At 47.6% G+C, this 20,158-nt stretch overlaps 7 protein-coding genes across 7 annotated transcripts; 3 read left to right on the forward strand and 4 right to left on the reverse strand.

Moving 5' to 3' along the window:
* Window positions 1-2,989: 2,989 nt before the first annotated feature.
* Window positions 2,990-5,278, reverse strand: N7516_000826 (uncharacterized protein; the record flags this gene model as incomplete). The annotated part of the gene is made up of 6 exons (XM_057213548.1): window positions 2,990-3,629; window positions 3,682-3,901; window positions 3,953-4,327; window positions 4,378-4,865; window positions 4,926-4,948; window positions 5,015-5,278. The coding sequence occupies 6 exons, from the start codon at window positions 5,276-5,278 to the stop codon at window positions 2,990-2,992; spliced, it is 2,010 nt and encodes a 669-aa protein (XP_057075431.1).
* A 748-nt stretch (window positions 5,279-6,026) lies between these two features.
* Window positions 6,027-6,452, reverse strand: N7516_000827 (uncharacterized protein; the record flags this gene model as incomplete). Its single annotated transcript, XM_057213549.1, has 1 exon — window positions 6,027-6,452. One exon carries the CDS (start codon window positions 6,450-6,452, stop codon window positions 6,027-6,029), a length of 426 nt encoding a protein of 141 aa, XP_057075432.1.
* Window positions 6,453-7,210: 758 nt separating this feature from the next.
* Window positions 7,211-9,509, reverse strand: sly1 (syntaxin-binding protein; the record flags this gene model as incomplete). The annotated part of the gene is made up of 4 exons (XM_057213550.1): window positions 7,211-8,682; window positions 8,738-9,120; window positions 9,184-9,409; window positions 9,473-9,509. 4 exons carry the CDS (start codon window positions 9,507-9,509, stop codon window positions 7,211-7,213), a joined length of 2,118 nt encoding a protein of 705 aa, XP_057075433.1.
* A 62-nt stretch (window positions 9,510-9,571) lies between these two features.
* On the forward strand, window positions 9,572-9,706 carry N7516_000829 (uncharacterized protein; the record flags this gene model as incomplete). Its single annotated transcript, XM_057213551.1, has 1 exon — window positions 9,572-9,706. The coding sequence occupies one exon, from the start codon at window positions 9,572-9,574 to the stop codon at window positions 9,704-9,706; it is 135 nt and encodes a 44-aa protein (XP_057075434.1).
* A 963-nt stretch (window positions 9,707-10,669) lies between these two features.
* N7516_000830 (uncharacterized protein) lies at window positions 10,670-14,851 on the forward strand (the record flags this gene model as incomplete). The annotated part of the gene is made up of 9 exons (XM_057213552.1): window positions 10,670-11,257; window positions 11,311-11,480; window positions 11,537-11,622; window positions 11,679-12,153; window positions 12,557-13,219; window positions 13,277-13,674; window positions 13,723-13,958; window positions 14,013-14,585; window positions 14,646-14,851. The coding sequence occupies 9 exons, from the start codon at window positions 10,670-10,672 to the stop codon at window positions 14,733-14,735; spliced, it is 3,279 nt and encodes a 1,092-aa protein (XP_057075435.1). The 3' UTR covers window positions 14,736-14,851.
* Window positions 14,852-15,390: 539 nt separating this feature from the next.
* Window positions 15,391-16,713, forward strand: N7516_000831 (uncharacterized protein; the record flags this gene model as incomplete). Its single annotated transcript, XM_057213553.1, has 1 exon — window positions 15,391-16,713. One exon carries the CDS (start codon window positions 15,391-15,393, stop codon window positions 16,711-16,713), a length of 1,323 nt encoding a protein of 440 aa, XP_057075436.1.
* A 517-nt stretch (window positions 16,714-17,230) lies between these two features.
* Window positions 17,231-19,951, reverse strand: N7516_000832 (uncharacterized protein; the record flags this gene model as incomplete). Its single annotated transcript, XM_057213554.1, has 1 exon — window positions 17,231-19,951. One exon carries the CDS (start codon window positions 19,949-19,951, stop codon window positions 17,231-17,233), a length of 2,721 nt encoding a protein of 906 aa, XP_057075437.1.
* Between the last annotated feature and the right edge of the window lie 207 nt (window positions 19,952-20,158).

The following is a 20,158-nucleotide window of genomic DNA, read 5'->3' on the forward strand; positions in this document are numbered from 1 at the left end:
CTATTCGAGAAACATTTGAACAGGTAAACTATTTTTGGTACCAAGGGATTAGAAAGCAAAACTCTTATCTGCTAGCAGTGATCTCAATGACGAAATTTTATTAGGTACGTGCATACTCCTAGTTACACAACATGTTGCATGGGCTATACAGTATGGGTGTGGGGCACCACGTGATCTATACATAAGGTTCCAAGGTTCTTCAATGGGCCCACTTTTTATACTAAGGTGTCCAATCAGGCAGTTACCTAGGTTTCTTGGTGGTGCCAATGTGGTTGTCCTCTTGGATACACGGAACCGTCTATGATGTCCCAGATCAAGTACGTGCATATGTAGTATCTCGGTCACCTAACTGGGTAAATTACTGATCACTAAGCGGTGGCCGTATCAATCACCGTCAGGCCTCGGTTGAGCTTCCCGCCGTTAAGTTGTTTCACGTAGAAACATTGAGGGAAAGTGCTGCGACCTTACATATGCTATGCGCGCGTTGTTCGGAACCGTACCCAGCTAAGTACCTAGATAAGTACACCTAACAATTCAATATTGATCGCACTTTCTAGCATATGGAATGAGTTACCAGATTCCTTAAACATTTAAAATTCAATATTTCATTGACAGGTTCGCATTCGCTCCTTCTACATCGCTCGCAATTCCTAGTCATATATTAAAGTCCTCACTTACGCATCTACTCTACCACCAATCTAAGGGCGACCATGAAGAACATTTAACTAGGACTCTTCTACGTTCTGAACCTTCGACTGCCGGTAAGACAAACTCAGTATTGCCATATGGCGTCATCGCTCTTCGTCACTTAGCTACGGCTTGTTAAACTGTTGTCGGATCTTGGCTATCTCCCAGTTCGCGACATTGCATGTTCGCTTGTCGCTTGATCTTCACGCTAAATGGCAGGAGCCGTCTTCACCTTAGGAAGATACGGTTTCCGCTTCTTTGTTTGATTGTTTTCCGTAATTTAGGCTCTTGGGTTGAAAATGCTCGTCGCCGGAATCAAACCTGGGGTGCGCACGTGTATCAACGTGATCGAAACGTGCTGGTAGAGCTTGTTGGGACACCTTCTTACTTGGCCGTAAAGGTAGCCAGTGAAACTCAACTTCCATCGATGTATTTGCATCATTCTCGAATCCTTGGTATGGGAGAAAGCCGAGGCAATGCCATCGTTTGGAGACCTATCACCAGGTCTAGTCGGTGGTATCTTGGTTCTACCTTAGCCTTTGGGGTTACTTGGCTAATCCCCAGAAAGCGCATAACCCATCTCTGGATATGGTTCAGGATCGATTATTACGCGGTCGCAGAAATGTGCCTGAGGATAATTGGCTTGTCGTGATCAATATGGATGGATGGATCCGACCTCTTACATAACGTTGGTAGCATCCATGGATAACTAGTTACCAATGAGCCTCCTCCAGTACTCACGTCCAGGTTGCCAGCAAATATGCCATTTTCCTTATTCGTATTACTATGTGTAGCCTGGCTCTAGACATAGGAAGGAGTGGATGAGATAAGAAATATGGGATGGGAAAGAAAAGGAAACAGACGATATACTACTACTACTCGAGGTAAGTACGAGTATATTATATATATGCGTATATATATGCCAAGGTACTTTCCTTACGAGAAATGGAAGGAACCAAGAGGGTTTTTTTTTTGCTATACGTTAAATAATATCAAACATATACTAGTTAGTTATATATTCCTTAGTTATTGTATGTAGTAACTACTTAACTAGGTACCTAGGTAGTTACATAAATCGACATGATGTGCTTTTCAACGGGGCTGCAGGATGCGCCAAGACCGCCACCACACCATGCAAGTTTATTTTCAGGAAAATGAAAATCCTCGAAAATCCTCATTTTCCTTCATCAGACATTATTTTGCTCCATTTTTCAACAGCCCGGCCGGGCTAGCTCAATCGGTAGAGCGTAAGACTCTTAATCTTAAGGCTGCGGGTTCGACCCCCGCGTTCGGCTATTCCTAAAATCCAAACCTAAGATTTCTTTTTTTTGCCGTTTGCTTTTTTGGTCATTATAGTGCTGAAGTGATGGGGTTTTTTTAAGACACGGAGACACGGAGAATGATGTTTGAGTATAGAGTTCTAGATGTTCTTTTTGTATGTATTTTTAGTTGTCTTTTTTGCGTGTATACAAAGAAGTTAAAACACATAAACCGTGCAGAGGACTTCTCTATGCGTAACTAGGGAATTCGTCTGCCGCATTCCTTTGTGGCTTCTGAGACATTGTAATTCATTTGATCTAGTCTTCGTTTCTTTGCTTCTTTATCCCATAAAGCTACCGGTGAACTATATAAATGGCTGCATGGTACTCGTAGTATGTAGTTTCATCTTATGTAGTTTCATCTGTCATTAGCATCTCAGTTGACCAGTACTTGAGATCCCTCCTTGTTTACTCTCCAAGACGTGGATACGGGCTTCAAAGCTTTGGCAGAGCCGTGAAGAAGGGATCACCGAAAGGTCTTCGAGCCGTTGGCAAAGTCGTGATGAGCGGATCATTTGCTTTGGCGTGTGGGTGTTTGGGGCTGTGTGTGCTAGCGATACTTGTTGTGTGGAGTGTCTGCCACATTGTCGTTAACATTCCTGTTCCACTGCTAGATCTTGTGGAAAGCATTTGCTGCTGTGCCTTTCATTCTTTCAGTGATTAGTGAAATTGCGATCCATCATCCCTGGCATGATATCTATAGTGGATATATAAACAAGTTCATCTAAAATACGAAAGAATTCCCCAAATATAGAACTATATAGTGAAGCCATTGATTGTATATATCATAAAAAGAACCAACGCCCGATGCTATGCACATATCACCGTAAAGCAAGGTGCTCGAACGCCAGAACATCAAGATTTAGAAAAGGGTGCAAGTGAAAGTAGACGGGTGGATGACCAAAAGATGCAAGGAAGATAGATGTGCAGGCACCGTGTGTGGATAAAAATAAATATCCCCACCCCAACAATTAAAACTCAAGTCAAGAACTTGGCTGTAGATTCCCCGTATAGACACCTTCGAAATCGAGATTCGCAAGCATGCCACTGACGTGATCGATCTCACGGCTCAAGTCCTCGACGTTCATCGCTAGACTGCTGACTTCATCGAATTTCCGCCGCCGATTGGCATCGGCGATCATCTCAGACACGAAGAATTTCTGCTCTTCCAACACGATCAGCCGGTCTCGAAGAGACTTTTCTTCTGCTTCCAGAGCTGAGACGGCACTGTTGGTGTCGCTGGATAAGCTGCTATTGCTACCGCTAGCGGCAGCGCTGTTGCACTTGATGGATGCAAGAGCAGACTCTGGCGGCCGGAGACCCGCCGAGGAGCCATTGACTGGAGTACCCGGGGAGCTTGTCCGGCTGGGTATTCTCTCTAACGCCGGGGTTGCATGCTTGAGGATTTTGGGGAGGGATTTCAGAGGTAACATATGGAGGTGAAGGAAATTGCTAGCTTGTTGATATATAGCCTTCTGCAGCTTTTGTTGTGTGGGGGACTGAGTCGGCATGTCACGGATACGTCGAGCTGCAACATCATACTGTGCAAAAGAATCAATCAGTCGCTTGCGCACCTTGGATGCATCTGCAATCTGGGCCGATGATGGAGGTCGCCTCGGATCCCTAGTACAATGCCATTAGTAACTGACTGGAACACCGGGAACCAAAAACATACTGTAAGGTCGTCAAAAGCTTTTGGAATCTAGGTAGATGAAGGCGGATGCCCCTCTCAAACTGGGTCAAGTTTTCATAAGCCTTGATCTCCGGCGGCTTTCGCGTCATGTCTGCTCTAAAATCGCGTCGATCAAACAACGTCGCTTTACATTCCTTGCACAGCCTCACATCAATGTTGACAAGGTCATCGCCATTGCTTTTCTCGGAGGTGGCTGTCGAGCCTATTAGAAATTAAATCAAAGCTACGAAAGGAAGGTCGTCTCGGAACTCACCAGGAGAAATGCTCAGCGCAACCTCACTAGAGCACTCGGTACTAGGATCACCGCAGACGACTCGTCCACAAGTTCTGCAGTGGTGCCTGCGAAATGTATAGCCCGAAAAATCCTGTTGGCAAAATGGACATCGTGAAACACTGGCATCATCCTGCCAGCTAACAATCGTTTGCTCTATTTCCTTCCGTTGATCATTCTGCCAGGCAAGAGACCAAAGCTTGGTTGCACTGGGATGTATTTGATCCGGTGGCAGACTAGCCAACAGCTGAGTGAGACGGGTTAGTCGTTTCTCGAGTCGGGAAACCTCCAAAAATTCCTTATCGACAGTTTGTTTTCTTATTGACTTGAATGCATCCATTTGGTTCCTCACGGTTCCTGTTGCTTTTTTTTAGCTGGGTTCACGACCGCAAAGCCGATGTTCTCACCATTATGATCATTGTATCCCTCTCTTGACTTGTAGCAGGTTTCGCATACTCGAGCCCATATTCCTCGCACTGGTTCGTGATGTGCCGCTCGCGAGAGCTTCATTTGATACATTGTGTGTTCTTCACAAAACAGTCTCCCGCAACTCCGACAGTTCACACAGCCGTTGGTGGCATTCAATCGTTTCCCACAAGATGGTTCCAGACACTCGTCGTACATACAACTTGTTTGCCAGTGGTCTTTTGTTATGAGATCCTCGGGGTCTAGTATTTTCGGAGGTTCGGGGATGTCTGCATGGTGTGCTAGCGGGCGGCTGGGGAGAGGCGCGCCCTGGTTCTCGTTTGATTCAAACACATCCAGGCCTTTCAACTTCTGGTTTAAGACTGCCAATGGCTGGAACTTCCTTGCCTTTTCCATTTGGACCTTAAACCAGTCTTTGACTTCATCTTGGTGGCTATCTTCCAGGTTCTGATGGATATCGTCGAGATGTCTGCGTTGAATCGTTAATCATACGTTCAGGCGGGCATGAGCGGGGACGGTGAATCGGTACCTATTTAATTGCAGCAGAGTCATCTAAATATACAGTCAGTTATCATCTCATTCGACCTTTAATAAACAAATAGGGCGGAGCAAGCATACCATCTGTTCGCTGCAGATCGGACAGGAGAGCTGAGCCCCCGGAGCAGCGGGGGCGGCAGATATCGAAGTGTCGCCATTCTCTATTGAAATGCGTGAAGTAAGATCCTGAGTTTCTGTCGAGAGTTGTGATGCGGCCTGTGAATTAAGGGAAACGCTGCTGGTGGTCGGCGAGAGCACCCGTGGCTTCGGCTGCGGGGACGGAGCTGATGTGAGCGCGCTTGGGTTGCCCAGAACACGACCTCCACCCAGCGTCCTCCGCGACATGATCACGGGGGCATGAGAAGCTGGAGTAGAAGCTGTTTCAGCACAACATCCGTTGGCTGTACAGAATAAAGGGTCCTTGGAGGTGACCGGAGGGAAGTGCCAGTTATGATGTGGAGCCACATGCTGACCAGCATGTGGCTCTAGGGGCCGCCTAAGGCATCATTGCCAAGAGTTCTCAGTGAGTTTTGATATTCGTAGATTTCGTAGATTTCATGGATTTTATAGATGATATTATTCATAGAGGATACTATTTTCATTAATTTGATTTATTTTATATATTAACTGGCTCGTAATATCATCTATCCCCCGTTTTAACACCCATTTCAAAAGCTAAGCTTATATAGTATCGTTGCCCAAGAGTATATACTCGGTAGCATATCATAGTTACAACTCACGATATACGAAAGAACAAAGAAATCTTTTAAATATTTGCCTAATTTGTTTCATTTGCTGTCTGATTTGAATTGAAGCCATACCTTCGCCAACAATGAAACCAGACTAGTCAAGCTAAGGAGAAACGACAGACTGAAACGAGACTTGAAACGACAGACTGGAAACGATAGCTATATAATACATGTAATCGCTGAAAACACAAGACAACAAATTAGGCACTTTTTTTTGCTTTTTGACGATTTTCATCTTTTTTTTTGCCTTTTCATCTGTTTTTGCGTTTCGGGGTTCATGGTCTCATACCGATTATATACAAGCCTGGGTCCAAACCCAACGTAGATCCAAATCATGAGCGCGTTTATCGCTCGTAGTCACGGTGGTAGCTGGTACCAGTGTTTGGATTGTCGTATTCCTTGTGGACGCGAGTAGATCCATCATCAAAGCGGTCAACGTCGCGGTGTCGATAGGTGCCAGCGTTGTTAACGCGCTCACGGTGGTGTCGACGGCCAGTGGGGGTGCTGTAATCAAGATGCTGGTCGTAGGCACCGGTGGCAGGGTCGTATGAGGTGGTGCCGCGGCCGGTGTCAGTATCATAAGTCGTAGCAGTTGCATTTGAACCGTAGCCCACTGTGCCAGCGCCAAGGCTATAGTCCCTCGTACCGTAGGTGTTGTAGCCTGTGGGGCTGTATGTCGAAGCCAGACTAGATCCCGTAGGGTTGTAGGTTGATCCTGCGGTATCGTAGGTATCGTAGGTCGTAGACCAGGTGTCTCCGTAGTTGGTCATCTTGACGATGTGTTCTCAAAAGAGAGAGAGATTATTATTCTTTTGTTGTGTTCGTTGATTGATTGTTTGTTTTTTGGAAAGTAAAATGCACAAGGTCAGTCTCATTCTTTATATCCTTGTCGTGGCGTTGAATCTCAGGAGGATGATACTGGCCTGACATCACTTGGGCGACCATGGAGAATTCGCCAAGTGAGGCAATGCGGCTGAATGGGAAAAGAAGCTAAAGATATAAATCGAACATCTTTGGAAATAGCTCTCATTGATCCAATTTTTCTGGGGCATCGGTTCCAGACTGTTGCCTCAGAAGGCGGGATGATGTTGTATACTTCTATACCACACAGAATCGACAGATGATTACATTGAACCCCACAAGTGCCAGATCTTCAGGAATTTCTGTAGATTTCCAGAATGATACCATGAATTTAATTCGACTCGAGAGAGTTCTGTTCATTTCGTTTTACCAAAATAGGTGGATGGTTTGAATCGAGACCGCAGCCAGACCATAGGATTAGCTCAAAACATCAGGTGGAGTTCGATATCCTCGAGATCGTCGCTTGAATAGACATAGTTATTGGTGCAATTTGGATAATGCCAGAGAAAAGAGTAAATAACAAGAACGCTACCTATGCAGTCAATACTAGGAAAGAATAACAATTAGACATCATAGACACACATCGGAGCGCTTCAATTATACTATGTTTTACAACCTTTAGGTTGGCTCTATGTTGATGTCGACTCTCACCTAGCCACAGTTACACTTAGCTATCCCGACCGAGAGGGACCAATGAATCCGACAGGAATTCAGTGGCGTTCATCAGGTCTGTGCTTCCATAGACAACTCTGCGCCGGTGTCCAGGTGCCGCACGTTGAGCTGGCACACCTTCGGCGCCCGGTTGGCCATTTGTTCGGCGAACCCATTCCTGCAAGTTGCCATACTCATCCATGCTTCCACCACCAACTGTAAAGACAATAGCCTCGCTGAAAGCTTGACGACGTTGTCCGAAACTGGCACCGGTGCCAGGGCCTGCGCTACCAATTCCACCAGGCATCTGCGGGTTCCGCGATGCGGATGCTGGAGGCATGGCGCCACGTGCGTTGGCGCTCCTCGGGTCAAAGTAGAGGTAGTTTTCGGTCTTGGCAATAGCAGAGCTTGAAGCTGCAGCCGGGTCCATGATCGACTCGGTGATCTTGGTTACAGTAAGGTCCTTATTCGCTGGTAGGAAATTCTTTACCCCTGAAATGAGCGAGTCGAAGTTGGCGCCTAACGCGCCCGAGGTGATGCGATCCGTCAGACGATTTGAAAGCGAGGAGAACCCACGGAATAGATCGGAGGATTGTTGTTCTGGAGCGGCTGTTGTCATCATGGTCATACGGGTGATCTCGCGCACTTGGCGAACATAAGCAAGAGAGGAAATATCGGTCACGCCGGCTTGGGTAAGGGCTTCTTCGAACTGAGTCATTTCCGAGCGGCTGAGTTCAGTTTCAGTGCTGAGGAACCAGATCACGAACAAGCGCAGCTTGTCCAATGGTTCACTTCCTTTAGAAGCATCATTGATTAACTCCAAGATCTGTGACTTTGATTGTTTGGTAATGGTCTCTTCCAGCTCGAAGAAGTTGTCCAACTGCCGGTCCTTGATACCCTTGAGCAGTGCGGTGGCAATGTTCATGTGCATATCAAGAACTGCCTTGCGTTCCCGCAACTCGGGGAGAAGAGTGATGGCGGCCTTGAGATGTTGCGCGGAGGCACTGGTATCATTCTGGAGATCTTCAATTGAAGAGGCTCCCGTCTTCTTTGTAATCTCATTCGCATCATCCTTGTACCGTGTAAGCTCAGCATCGATATCCTCAGCCACTTGGGGGAAGGGGGCCCCGGCGTTGCGTTGCCAGAAGAAGTCGGTACTGTTCAAGTCATATGACTTTTTGGAGCCCTTGGCAGAGTCCGCATCGCCCGCACCTGCATCCACAGTGATTCGATTCAAACGCATTTCAAGAACATCCTGGACCAGGGATTGATATGTCCACGAGTGGGAGAGCATTGGGACTAGATCAACGTTTCGATCCATAATGATTAGTACCGGCCGTGCGGATGGCACTCCCGGCAAAGCGTTTTGATTGCCCGAGAAGAGGTTGTCTTTAGAATTGAGGATGTGGTCCCGCAGTTTCCGGTCCAGTTTTGTTGCTATCAATTCCGCCGCACCACCCTTGGGGCACCGTATGATTGGAATAGTACCTGTCCAGCCAGTCAGATTTTCGTTCAATGACCCAAGGTAGGATATAATACTTACCCATTGTCACACTCACACTGAACAACCCGCTAACCACATTATCAACGATCCCATCCAGGTCTTCATCAGTCGTTTTTGGGCTGTTGATCTTGTAGTATGCATCGTTTCCAAGCCCTAGACTGAAGAGGTCTGGCTCTGCCACAACAAAGTTGAGATATTGATCGAAAACCTGCGCAATATGCTCAGATGCGCCAGAAGTAGCTATTTGAGAAGCGAAGTCCTCGAGCAGTGGCCGCGGGACGGAGGATAGGAAGTTCACATAGGCTGGGGAGTAGAGCCCGTGGGAAAGGTCACGAGTGATCGCTTGGATATTGTCGGGGGTTGGTTCCACAAGATATACGACTGGGACATCTGGGATAGGGTATCTTTGTGAATGAAGGTTTCTAGGAGTGAGTCTTCGTTAGCGATGGGTCCATTTAGGGGGAGAGGGGAGGCGGCAACCGTACAGATGAATAGTTATGCCCCATGCCCGGAGGTCATTTACCCTCAGGACACTGCTGATGACATCCCGGCCCATTTTATCGAACACCAAGACTTTCCAGATCGGGTCACCATCTTCATTCAAGATCGGAGTGGAGTGCGAGATAAGACCGCCGGACCCTGACTGATCGATAGTGTTGTCTTCAACAGGTTGTGGATCATGATTCAAGTTCAATAGCTTTTGAATTGATGCTAAAAGCCGGGGGGTATTAGTAAAGGCCAATTCATCAGAAGAACCCAGCTTGCGTCACCTACCGACCTGTCGGTCCCGGAGGGACATGGACTGCGCCATGGCAATGGCTGGTAACGCTGTGTGAGATTGGAGAAATGCTCGGTTTCAACCAAAGCTTGACAATGTATGAAGCTGCGCAGGAAGATAGCCGAAATATGCGCGCAACTCTTAAGGATGATGAGATTGTACCTTACACTGTTGACACCGGGGATCTTGCTATCGCTCCACCTGGCATGGATCCCGCTGCGCTGCGCTGACATAAATGTTGCAAACGCTCCAAACAGAAGGATCACATGGATTTGATTCTGCCATGTAACAAAGGGGCTGTATTTTACATGGCGGTAGGCCAATGGAGGTCCTCCAATATTATAATTACGGTCAATTGCGGTATGCCATAGTACCATCGGTTAACCGCCTTGCCAACAGCTTTTGTCCCTTTTACTCTCTCTCTTCAACCCAAGTCATCTACTCTAACCATCCCTCAACACCTTCCCCCAATCCCGTCTTTTTTTTCCGTAAAGCGAATGGCTGCGACGATAGAGTGGCCCTTCGTATGAGAGCTTTTTTCTTCTGTGATTCCGCAAGGACTTTCTTTTGGGACAAAACTTAAGAACGAGAAAGGAGAGCGAAAAGCCCAGGGACAACAGGAACAGCCCAAGAAGAGAGAAAGAAGGAGATACAAAGTGAAGGACACAAGGAGAGAGGTGCCGGAGTTGAAAAAGCTGGGCCATCTTAATACTTCTACGTTGTATTCGCAACTGCGGAGCCTTCGTCATTAAGCTGCAAGACCAAAGGGTAACGCCGTCACTTGCAGTACTGGGGAAACAGAGTTGATGCCTGAGGCATACATCACTTTAATCCTGAGTCAAAGCTAAAAGCAGTCTCTGTTTTCTCTCATAAGGTACGACAGTACTCATACTGCAACTCTTCAAGTCCATTCTAGGCGTATCAAACATGTGAATTGTCTAATCCTTATCAATTCTTCAGACCAGCAGCTCTACAGGCCCCTGTTCTGCCGTGTCGTGAGACAACCATCCAATCATCTTACGTCCTCACCGGAAAAAATATTTACCCCGCCGAACCCTCCGACCCACTTACTTCCCCCAAAATAAAAGGCGGTGAGCGAAAAATAAACTCCAGGCTTGTCCAGGCAAGGTGCGTGCACGTGATTACGTGAGGTTTCATAGTAGCTTAGAGAAGCTTCGACTGAGGCTCACATCATGGAGCAATCAGCTCAGAACCCTATGCAGGGGTTACCTCATGGGAATTCCTCACTACCTACAGATTACTGGAGCACGCTTGATCCCGCCTATCCTGATCCCGAACAGCAGCTTCAGCAGCCATCTCAACAGCAACATGATTCTGCATCGCAACCAACACCTCTTGGCATCGGATGGGACCATCCTGTTTTTCAACAGCAACAGAGAGAGCTAGCCCCACGACCGGAACCTAACCATGGCATCTACTCGTCAGTGCATCAACCATGGCAGCAAACAAATCCTCTGCAACAGCCACCGCAACGAGGATATGGAGCTTCGCCCCAGTATCAAATACATCCACAAGCTGCCCAATTCCAGCAAGGGCAGATGTCCTTTGACTCTCGTCCTTTGAGTGCCTCCGAATCTTCGGCATTTCCGTCATTTTCATACCAGCCAAATTACTTCCATCCACAACACCCGCACATCTCAGTGCCAGACACTTTCCCCGAAGCACCTACGCAGCAGAGGATACAGCCACCATCACAGCAACAGCCTCAGCCATCAATTTCTTCATACCCTTTACCTCAAGGCTACTCCTCAGAAATGCTGGTAAGATGACCTGAAATGCCCTTCATGATGACCATGGCTCTAATCCTAGGCAGCAAAACACCATTGATTTGACCAACGATTACCCGGATTCAGACCCAAGTGTCACCATTAACCCCCAGTTCCTTAATTCCACCCCGCAGGCATTCAATCAACAGCAGTCTTCGTTGGCAAACAACTTTCTTCAGGGAATCCCTGCGGACTTCCAACGACAAGGGAGTGAACAGTAAGCTATCACTTGAATTTGTGTTTATTCAAAATACATCGGCTAATTTTCCGAAGGGCCAGGCTGTTCAATTACTACCAACATGATCTTTCAGTTCAGTCGCAAATGGCACCAACTGGCAACCAGGTGCCTCCCCCTAGAGGTATGTCCAGACCAGCTGAAATCCATTGCATTAGAATTTAACACTGACTTCCCTAGGATTACCAGTACCGCAGGTTGTAATCACCAACAAGAAGGAAGCTCATAACAAGCAGCAAATGAAGATAACTTCTGCACATGGCCAACCGAGAACTGTGTCTAAATCAGAAAGTGAAAGTTCGGATGAATCCGATCTTGAGATCGAAGCACCCGACGAGCCGTCGCCTATCCCTCCGATCCGTCCGACTGAGCCCGAGGCTGCAGCCCAATACGATACCCTCCAAGCTGTATGGTCACCAAGGAACAAATGGCCTGGTCCTGAGAAGGTCAAGAATGCGCTTGTAGCCTACAAAGAACTTGTCAAATCATTGAGAGATGCATGGAAGGAACAAGTTCAGGCGATGAAACTAGCAGAAAACCAAGACGACAACCAAAAAGCAACCAAGCTTAAAGAAAGGGTCATTCTGCAACGTCGAACTATGGACAAAATTGCGACCACAACACTGGAAATGGGTCATCCCAATATTGTTGACAAGTATGTATCCCTCTCCCCTATATCTCACCCCGCCCCCTCCCCTCTATCTGGCTATGATGGTCACACAAATTCTCAAACTATTTGAGTACATCTATAAATATTCTTGGAAGCACTGGATATCACAGCACTGTCACGGGCTAGAATAAAGGGCCATCGCTCCATTCGCCGGTGGCAAGGCTTGATTATACATGCGTGTCCTGGGCACATATATAAGAATACTAGATGGAGCAAAATGGTCCCTATCATATTGAGTTCCAGATATGCCTTTAGAAGGCCATCTGTGAACCTCATTGAAGTGGAATCGCTTCTATCTAGAAATTGGCTTGAACTTCAAGCTTTGTGTGGCAAAAACTTGAAACATTGACATAATTGAGCTCAAATGACTGATTGTTAATTTCTGTAGGCTGGGAGAGCACCCTATGGTGGTGGCAGCTCTATATTCCTTCTTGGTCGACCGGTTCCAGGCAGCAGACTTTGCTGGGACTCTGACTATTAATTTGCTTGAGGTAGGTTTGATGTTTATCCTTGTGTCGAATCAATTGACTAACATGGAACAAGCTCTTCTCGCGTTTCTCGACTTTAACAGAAGACATGCTGCAAAAGACCAATCTTTCCAAGTTGCTGCCCAAGTTGCTCAAAAAGGTAGCCAGCAGGCTAAGGACCTCACACAAAAGATCTTGGACAATGCTGCGGCCTCTACGAAGCGTAAACAAGAGAGTGAAAAGCCCACCAAAGAAGAGAATCCAAAGGGCCCTTTAACGGATCAGCCTAAGGGAGACGCTGGAGCGAAGCGCCCCCGCGAGGCGGATAACAATATGCAACCTGGCGCAAAACGAATGGCAGTTGCCAACACCTTGAAGGATGCGAATAAACTTGCACCAGGAAATGGACCGGCTAAAGGAGCGCAGAGTAGTAAACCAACCGGTGCTGCAGTGCCGCGCCCTAAACCCAATATCATCGCTCCCAAACCAACAAGTCTCTTTGGCACTTTAAGCTCGGCGTCGAAGAGACCCGGGACTACAAATGCGGATAGGGCTGCTGCCGCGGCTGCAGCAAAGCCGCCACCGTATGTACCCATGAGGAGAGTGGTTCCGAGACTTACCTGTACTAACACTTCCAATAGTGCTGCTCCTGAAAAGGAAAAGACACCAGCCCCGAAACCAGCTTTCTCTTTTGGTGACATTATGGCCGACTTGAACAAGCCAAAGCAGGCACCAACTCCCAAGCCTGCCGAAGACCAGCCCCCGGAGACTGAAGCTGAGCGCACAAAGAGGTTGCATAAAGAAGAGCGCCGTAAACTTCGCGTGACCTGGAAGCCAGATGATGTTCTTACTGAGATACGACTATTCACCCACGATCCCGATGAAGAATTAGGTCCCGGCGACGGGTCCTTGCGTTCTCGGGGAGACGTTAAAGGTGAAGGTAGTGTTCTTAAGCTTCACAAAGATTTGGATGAACTGGAAGAAGAGGACCTTGGTGGTATTCGCGAAACTGTATTCCAAGATGGTTATACTATTTCGAGTAGGTTATTCCCCTAGATATACCTCGGATTATTACTGACTATCATAGCGATCGATTTCGATTTCGAGGAATCAAAAGACGGTAGTTTCGTCAAACGCGGCGGCCCCCAGCTGCCAACAAGCCCCGAGAGAGAAGCTCAAGAGCATCGGGAATCTACTACCCTGATGGTATTCTATACTTCTCCTGCCGACATGCCTGATACACCCAAGGAGCCACCGACTCCTGATCCCGACGAGATTGTTACCGAGGTATTGCCTTTCGGAGACTTGCCCGATATGGTCAAGGTATGCTATACTTCTTAAGAGTAGTATAATTCAATACTAACAAAGACACTACAGGTCCGCCAGGAACGTTATTACTCCTACATGAACCCCAAGCCTGCGACTCCCCAGCAAACTCAGCAACCGCAGCAACCTACTCCCGGAGAGAGTGGATTTGACATTTCCAATTTGCTCAAGATCATTCAGGGTGTGCCTGGACAGGCGCAGCCAATCCCACCGCCGCAGGCAACCCAACCCGGCGTCATGCCGGATCTCGAGAGGACTATCAACTTGTTCCGTCAGCAACAACCTCAATCTCAGGTCGCCCCGGCTCCACCAGTACCCACTCCTCAGCCTCAAGGCCTTGACTTCAATACGATCCTGAATGTCATGAAACAAATGCAGGCGCCACCTGCATACTCCCAGCCTCAGCAAACACAATCAGCAATGGCACCCAACCTCGGCGCCATGTTCGCCCAATTCGGTGGGCAGAATCAGCAAGCTGGTGCTCTCCCATTCCAACAGCACGGCCATGAATATGAAGACCCAGAGCGCAAGCGAGGCCGCGAGGGTTATTATGACGACCAATCTAACTCCGATTCGTGGAGCCGCTCGAAGCGGACAAGAGTTGGTGCCAACGAGACTAAGCCTGTAAGTAGAGTGCGGATTCAGCATTTTATCATGAACAATTTGCTAACTCTTTTGAAATAGTATAAGGTGGGACTCGTTGCCTGCAGATTCTGGGCTGAGGGCAAATGTCGCAAAGGCGACAATTGCACTTTCCGCCACGATCCTCTCTAAATCAACACCATGTATCGCCACATGCTTCCTTTTCGACAGATACCCTTGTACTGCTGTTTTCTACATTGGTACAATCTTCCTTTCTCCCATCTATGCATTACTACGTTATTCTATGGTTTCTTTTTTTTTTTTCATTTTTCATTTTTCTCTTTATCTTGTACTAGGTCATGAACATGCATTTTACAACTAGAACTCTCTCTAGTTGGCGTTCATCGGACGGTTGCGTTTCATGGTCTGGAAGGTCGGCACATATTGATTCGTCCTTTTTTAAATCTTTTGCATGCCCCCGGGTTCAGGCGTTTCCCTTTACTTTCCACTTGTCTCGCCTTTGTTCCTCGCTTCGCAGATGCATTTAGCGAAGATCTCCCATATCTGGGGGGCTGGTATCATCTCGCCTGATTGAGGGCGATGACAAAAATGTACAATTAGAACATCAATTATTATTATTATTTTTTTTTCACAGCCAAGAATATCTTCAGCTCAATAGTCTCTTCCATTTTTCATCTCTTTTAGTAGGAGGAAACGTTGGACCAATGATAGAGGTCCCCGATTCTCATAGAAACTCCCTCGGGGCCGCTTACAACATACGGAACTACCTAGGTAACCTTCCAAGGTTGGAACGGAAAACATCGGACTATATTGTACACATGCAAGCATGGATTCATCTCAGTCCCTACGAGATACCTGTGCTAATCCAGATTCTCTGTTTGCCCTTTCGGATGAGGACCTGATTCACCTCGTGTACAAAGAGTTTCCGGAGGAAATTGACCGTCTGCGACGGGCATACTCTATCCGAGATGGTCCCTGGACTCCTCCTGGCACTCCATCGCCATCCTACATTTTATATAACGAAGACTACGACGAAGTGAATCGCACACTTGTGGGGTTCCTAGCACTCCGCTGGATCCATACGGGGCAATACGAGACCTTCATCAGTTCACAGGAATCCGCATCTCAGCTAACAAGAGATTCGTTTGATTGGATCCACGGATTCTACACACACCTCATCACAGACGCCAACACACTCTTTGCCTTAATCACCTCAATAATCATCAACGACCTAGGCAAAGACCCACAGCTAGCATCCGACTGCTGCGCAAAGACAGGTGTGGACATCTCAACTCTCAACCACGACGCCATTCTCCTCGCGGCCTGTAACGCCGGCCTAGTCCCCTCGCTGGACAATCTCCCAGACCAAGATAGGGACGATGTTCTCCTGGCAATCAAGCTCGGCGCGACCTTCAATTTTGGCCAACTGGCCCAGGCAGAAAACGCCCCGGCCTGTCTGTCCGGTCTACCCCGCATGAAGGGCCACGACCGCAGCTTCCAACTCCGCTTCATGGAACAACTGCTCGATATCGCCGGTGCTGCGGGGCACATGGACTGGACGTGTGCGAAGAAACTCATCCAGCCTATCTTCGACTCCTATCGCAATGTCTACGATGTCTGCGAGGGTGTCATTTCAGGCACCCTGACCGTCCGCAGTGGGTATGACTTGATATTAATCCGACGTGCGGCGTTCCTGCGCGACAAGGACGTGCGGGGATTCCAAGTGGAAGAGAACCCGGGCGACCGGGCGTTAGTGCGGTTGTTCTGTATGGGCAATGTGACTACGCGGGAAAAGGCGCTTTTGTATGAGGATGCGTGGCGTGCGTTGGAGGACCCCGTTAGGGAGACTCTGGCAAATGCTCTCAATCTAGATGGTCGCAGGGGCGAGCCTGCTGTTCAGCCAACGTATATTCCTGCTCTACTTGGCCGTATACAGGATGTGAATGCATTGGTGTGTACCCTGCATTACCTTGCTCAGGTCATGAGTGCGACCGACATTGAAGACCCTTCCGCCGTGGTTATCGAGCGGAGTGTGTATCCGATTTTGAAACATTTTGTTGAGAGTGAGGAGTTTCTGGAAGATCCGACTATCTTGGAGAGGGTCGACATGCCTGATGGCGTGGTTGCTCTGAACACAGCCTCAATTTGATATATGTGTTATATAACAAGTTCACTTGTCGACAATTTAACAATTTGGTGAAAGTTTTTTACCATTTGCCTGATGTTCTTCTATCTACCATTAATCCTTGCCAGCAAAAAAACAGCAAAAAACAGCAAAAAGAAAGGTCGTGCCCGGGATCGAACCGGGATTGCTGGTATCAGAAACCAGAGTGATGAGCCATTACACTACACAACCGAAATTTTCGTTGTAAGGCATTCGAATGTTGACCCTATAAACCTATGTGGAAGACTAAAGTAGATGAGGATGAAGAAGTAGAAGAGGAAGTGGATGAGAGGAAAGGTGGGATCATGTGACACTGGGAGATATTCAAACTGCTTGAAGCGTACTAATAAAAAATGTTACATAACTACTACAATGGTACAATATTTGGATGTCTTTTCAATAAAAGTACAAGTAGACAATATATCCAAGTTTTAGGTACATTATCATGCCTTGGGTGTTCTCGGTCCAAGGTGAAGAGGAACAGTCCGATGATCCCAGTCCGTCACAGACGACGAGGAGGAGGAGGAGGAGGAAGAGAAGAAGAAGAAGAAGTAGAGGTAGAAGACTTCTTCTTTTTGAGCTCGACCAACTTCGCACGATTGACATCGCCTTGACTCGCCAAGCTGATCTTCAACCAGTCGTTACGTGTAGCCTGTCCTTCAAGCGAGCTGCGCATGCGAACAACACTCTCACGATACAGACAGTTATTCTCAAAGCGCCAGCTGCACAGCAGTACCCGGAGCATGCCACCTTCCCGCCCAGAGATCAAGGCCACGACAGGTGGTCGCTCGGCGGAAATCACCGATACAGTCATGTCGCCCGTGTCCACGATAGTGAAGATGCGGTGCGTTTTAGGGAGTCCTAGGTCTTGAAACTTATTTTTCCAATAGTTCTTTTCATTGGGTTCCTTGCTTTGTCGGATATGCTTGTACCGTAGGTCCTCAGTGAAGATAGTCGACGAGGCTGTATACGACAGGCGACCATTGAAATTACCATAGATGGTTTTTTCAAGGTCATGCAATGACATCGTGCCTTCGAATCCGATAAGATGGCTGGAGCATCCGCTATCGTTGCAGAGCTTCCGTACTGCCCAAGGACTGAACCAGGAGATCACCCAGGCGACTCCGAAGTACAAACCAACAGCCACTAGGTAATTAGGAACAATTGTTCCCCTAATAATTTCCATCACAGCAATTGTAGGTTGCTGTAGAGTTGATTGGAAATTAATGGTTGAAACCAGAAGCGCAATAGCGGATGTGAAGAGAGAAAAGCCAGCCGCTGCGTAAATGATAGCAGAATACATGATTTTCTGTGAGATCGAAGAACTTAGGCCCGTCAGATTCTTGGCATAATTCAATCTTGGGAAGCGCTTCCATCGGATGGGGATGCCCCGGCAGCGATCTACGATGACTGTGGGCTCGTATTTATCGTCACCAACACCAACCACATCACAGAGCGGTTTGATATCCCAAAGGTGAGTACCGTATTGATCCTGATCTGCGATATTGCGAAGAATGGTCTCAGTACCAGTTGGAGCGAATGTTGGCAATGTATCTTCTATGGGAGACGGAGACGGCCACAGACAGAGGAGACGCTCAAGTAGTTGATTGCTATCGTTCACGATGGATAGTCGAGCAATGGCTTGGAAGACGGTATCGGACTCATTGGGGGTAAGTCGATATGACAAAAGCCCCATCGCAGCGTAGGCCATATCCCTGGTCGTATACCCCTTGATGTCGACGCGAGTTGTTTGCTTTGCCATGGCTTGGACAGCAAAAGTGAACAACTGCAGCTCGCTCAGCTGAAGACTGTTGGTATAATGATTGATGAGGTGGCCTATGGCGTCTTCTTCGTTTTTATTCGAGTTTGACGAGTTTGAGTTGGAGGGCCGCCAGAAGCTAATTTTCATGTCATTCAACGTGAGTGCATGGGGCGTGAACAAAGACATAGAAGTCGAATGGGTGAAACAGTATCGGATTCTGTCGGCAGCGAGGAGGACTTCCGGAAATGTCCATATCCGTTCTCCCCATATTCTTTTGTCCTTCGCACTTTCAGTGGGCAGGACTACATATACTCGCTTTGCAGAGCGGACTGCATCACAAATCGTGTTGATATCTCTGGTGCATTCTGATTCGAAATCACCTGTTGGTACATTCTCATCTTTCGAAACACAATCGACGTCCACCCAAAATGCTAGGGGAGGGTCTTGTGGGTCTCTGTCAAGGTTCTCGTGCTGGATCATGCGCTCAGCCACTTGATACAACATCTTCCGTAATTCTTCTTTTTTTTCTCTTTTGTCCGGATAATTGGCCCGAGAAAAACTCAAGAAGATATAGGGTGGTAGCATGCCCGTCTTTTCATCGCGAAGATCATCAGTCTTCTTGGGAGTCCACTGATTGGTAATTTTGTCAAAGACCACCAAGCGGCTAGGGATCGTAAGACCGCCAATCTTTGACTGCCGTTGATGATTACCCGGAGCCTGATCCAGTCGATTCATTGCGTGTTTGGGCCAGTGCCAGTATAAATTCTGGTACTTTTTGTAGGGCTCAGTTGAGTCCTTCTCACTCCACGGGGAGGTACAAATATCGACAGAGAGCACAACTGGAATAATCCAAGATAGTACCAAGGTGAGCAGAAGCGATGTAATCCAGTGCAGTGTTGATACTGCCACGGTGCGCAGCATCAACGGGATCCAAGACGGGGTTTGTATGATGGTTTTCAATAACCAGTTTTCCTGTCTTCGAGGCCTATCATCCTCCTCTTCCTTGTATTTTGTGACTCGGACACCGTCGAAGCGGGGAAAGCCAAACGGGTTCAAGCAAAGTTCGGCCAGGGTTATGATGAATGGGACTCTCCCACGAATGCGGCGTCGCCCCCAGTGACGAGGGAGATTATCGGACCCGTCATAGATATCTGAAGTCGTCTGCACGACAAGTCGACGGGCATACCCTTTCTTTGTGCTGTAGTATGTGTCCATGTCGGTAAACTTTTTGTGATCTTCGACCGCATTAGGATTCAGATATGTTTTCTTGCCGTGTCCATGGCTAGCATCCTCCAGCTCCAGCAAGCGATCCTCGATTGTTTCCAAGTTGGCAGAAGGCCGTTCGAACCGCATTCCAGATGATCGATGGTGATGACCATCATATCGCTTTATGAGATTATCCCTTGCTTTTTTCTCCGTATCAGTCGGCTTCTTCCACCCGAAAAGAAAATAACGAGCCATTTTTGGCAATCGAGACTCGATCTCAGAGGGGGAAGTAGGAATTCTCGTGGGCGAGATCTCGAATCAGGTCATTCGCCCAGCAACGATATTGATAGTGGAGGGTATTAAGAATAGAAAATGGTAAAGCTGACTGATCTCTTTATTCCTAGAATATGAATCTATCCATGGATATTTATGGACTTCATTTCCACCCCTATAGATGGGCAA

The sequence above is a fragment of the Penicillium verrucosum genome (assembly GCF_028828655.1).
Source record: "Penicillium verrucosum strain IBT 35672 chromosome Unknown utg000001l_segment0_segment0, whole genome shotgun sequence".
NCBI classification, from domain to species: Eukaryota; Fungi; Ascomycota; class Eurotiomycetes; order Eurotiales; family Aspergillaceae; genus Penicillium; species Penicillium verrucosum.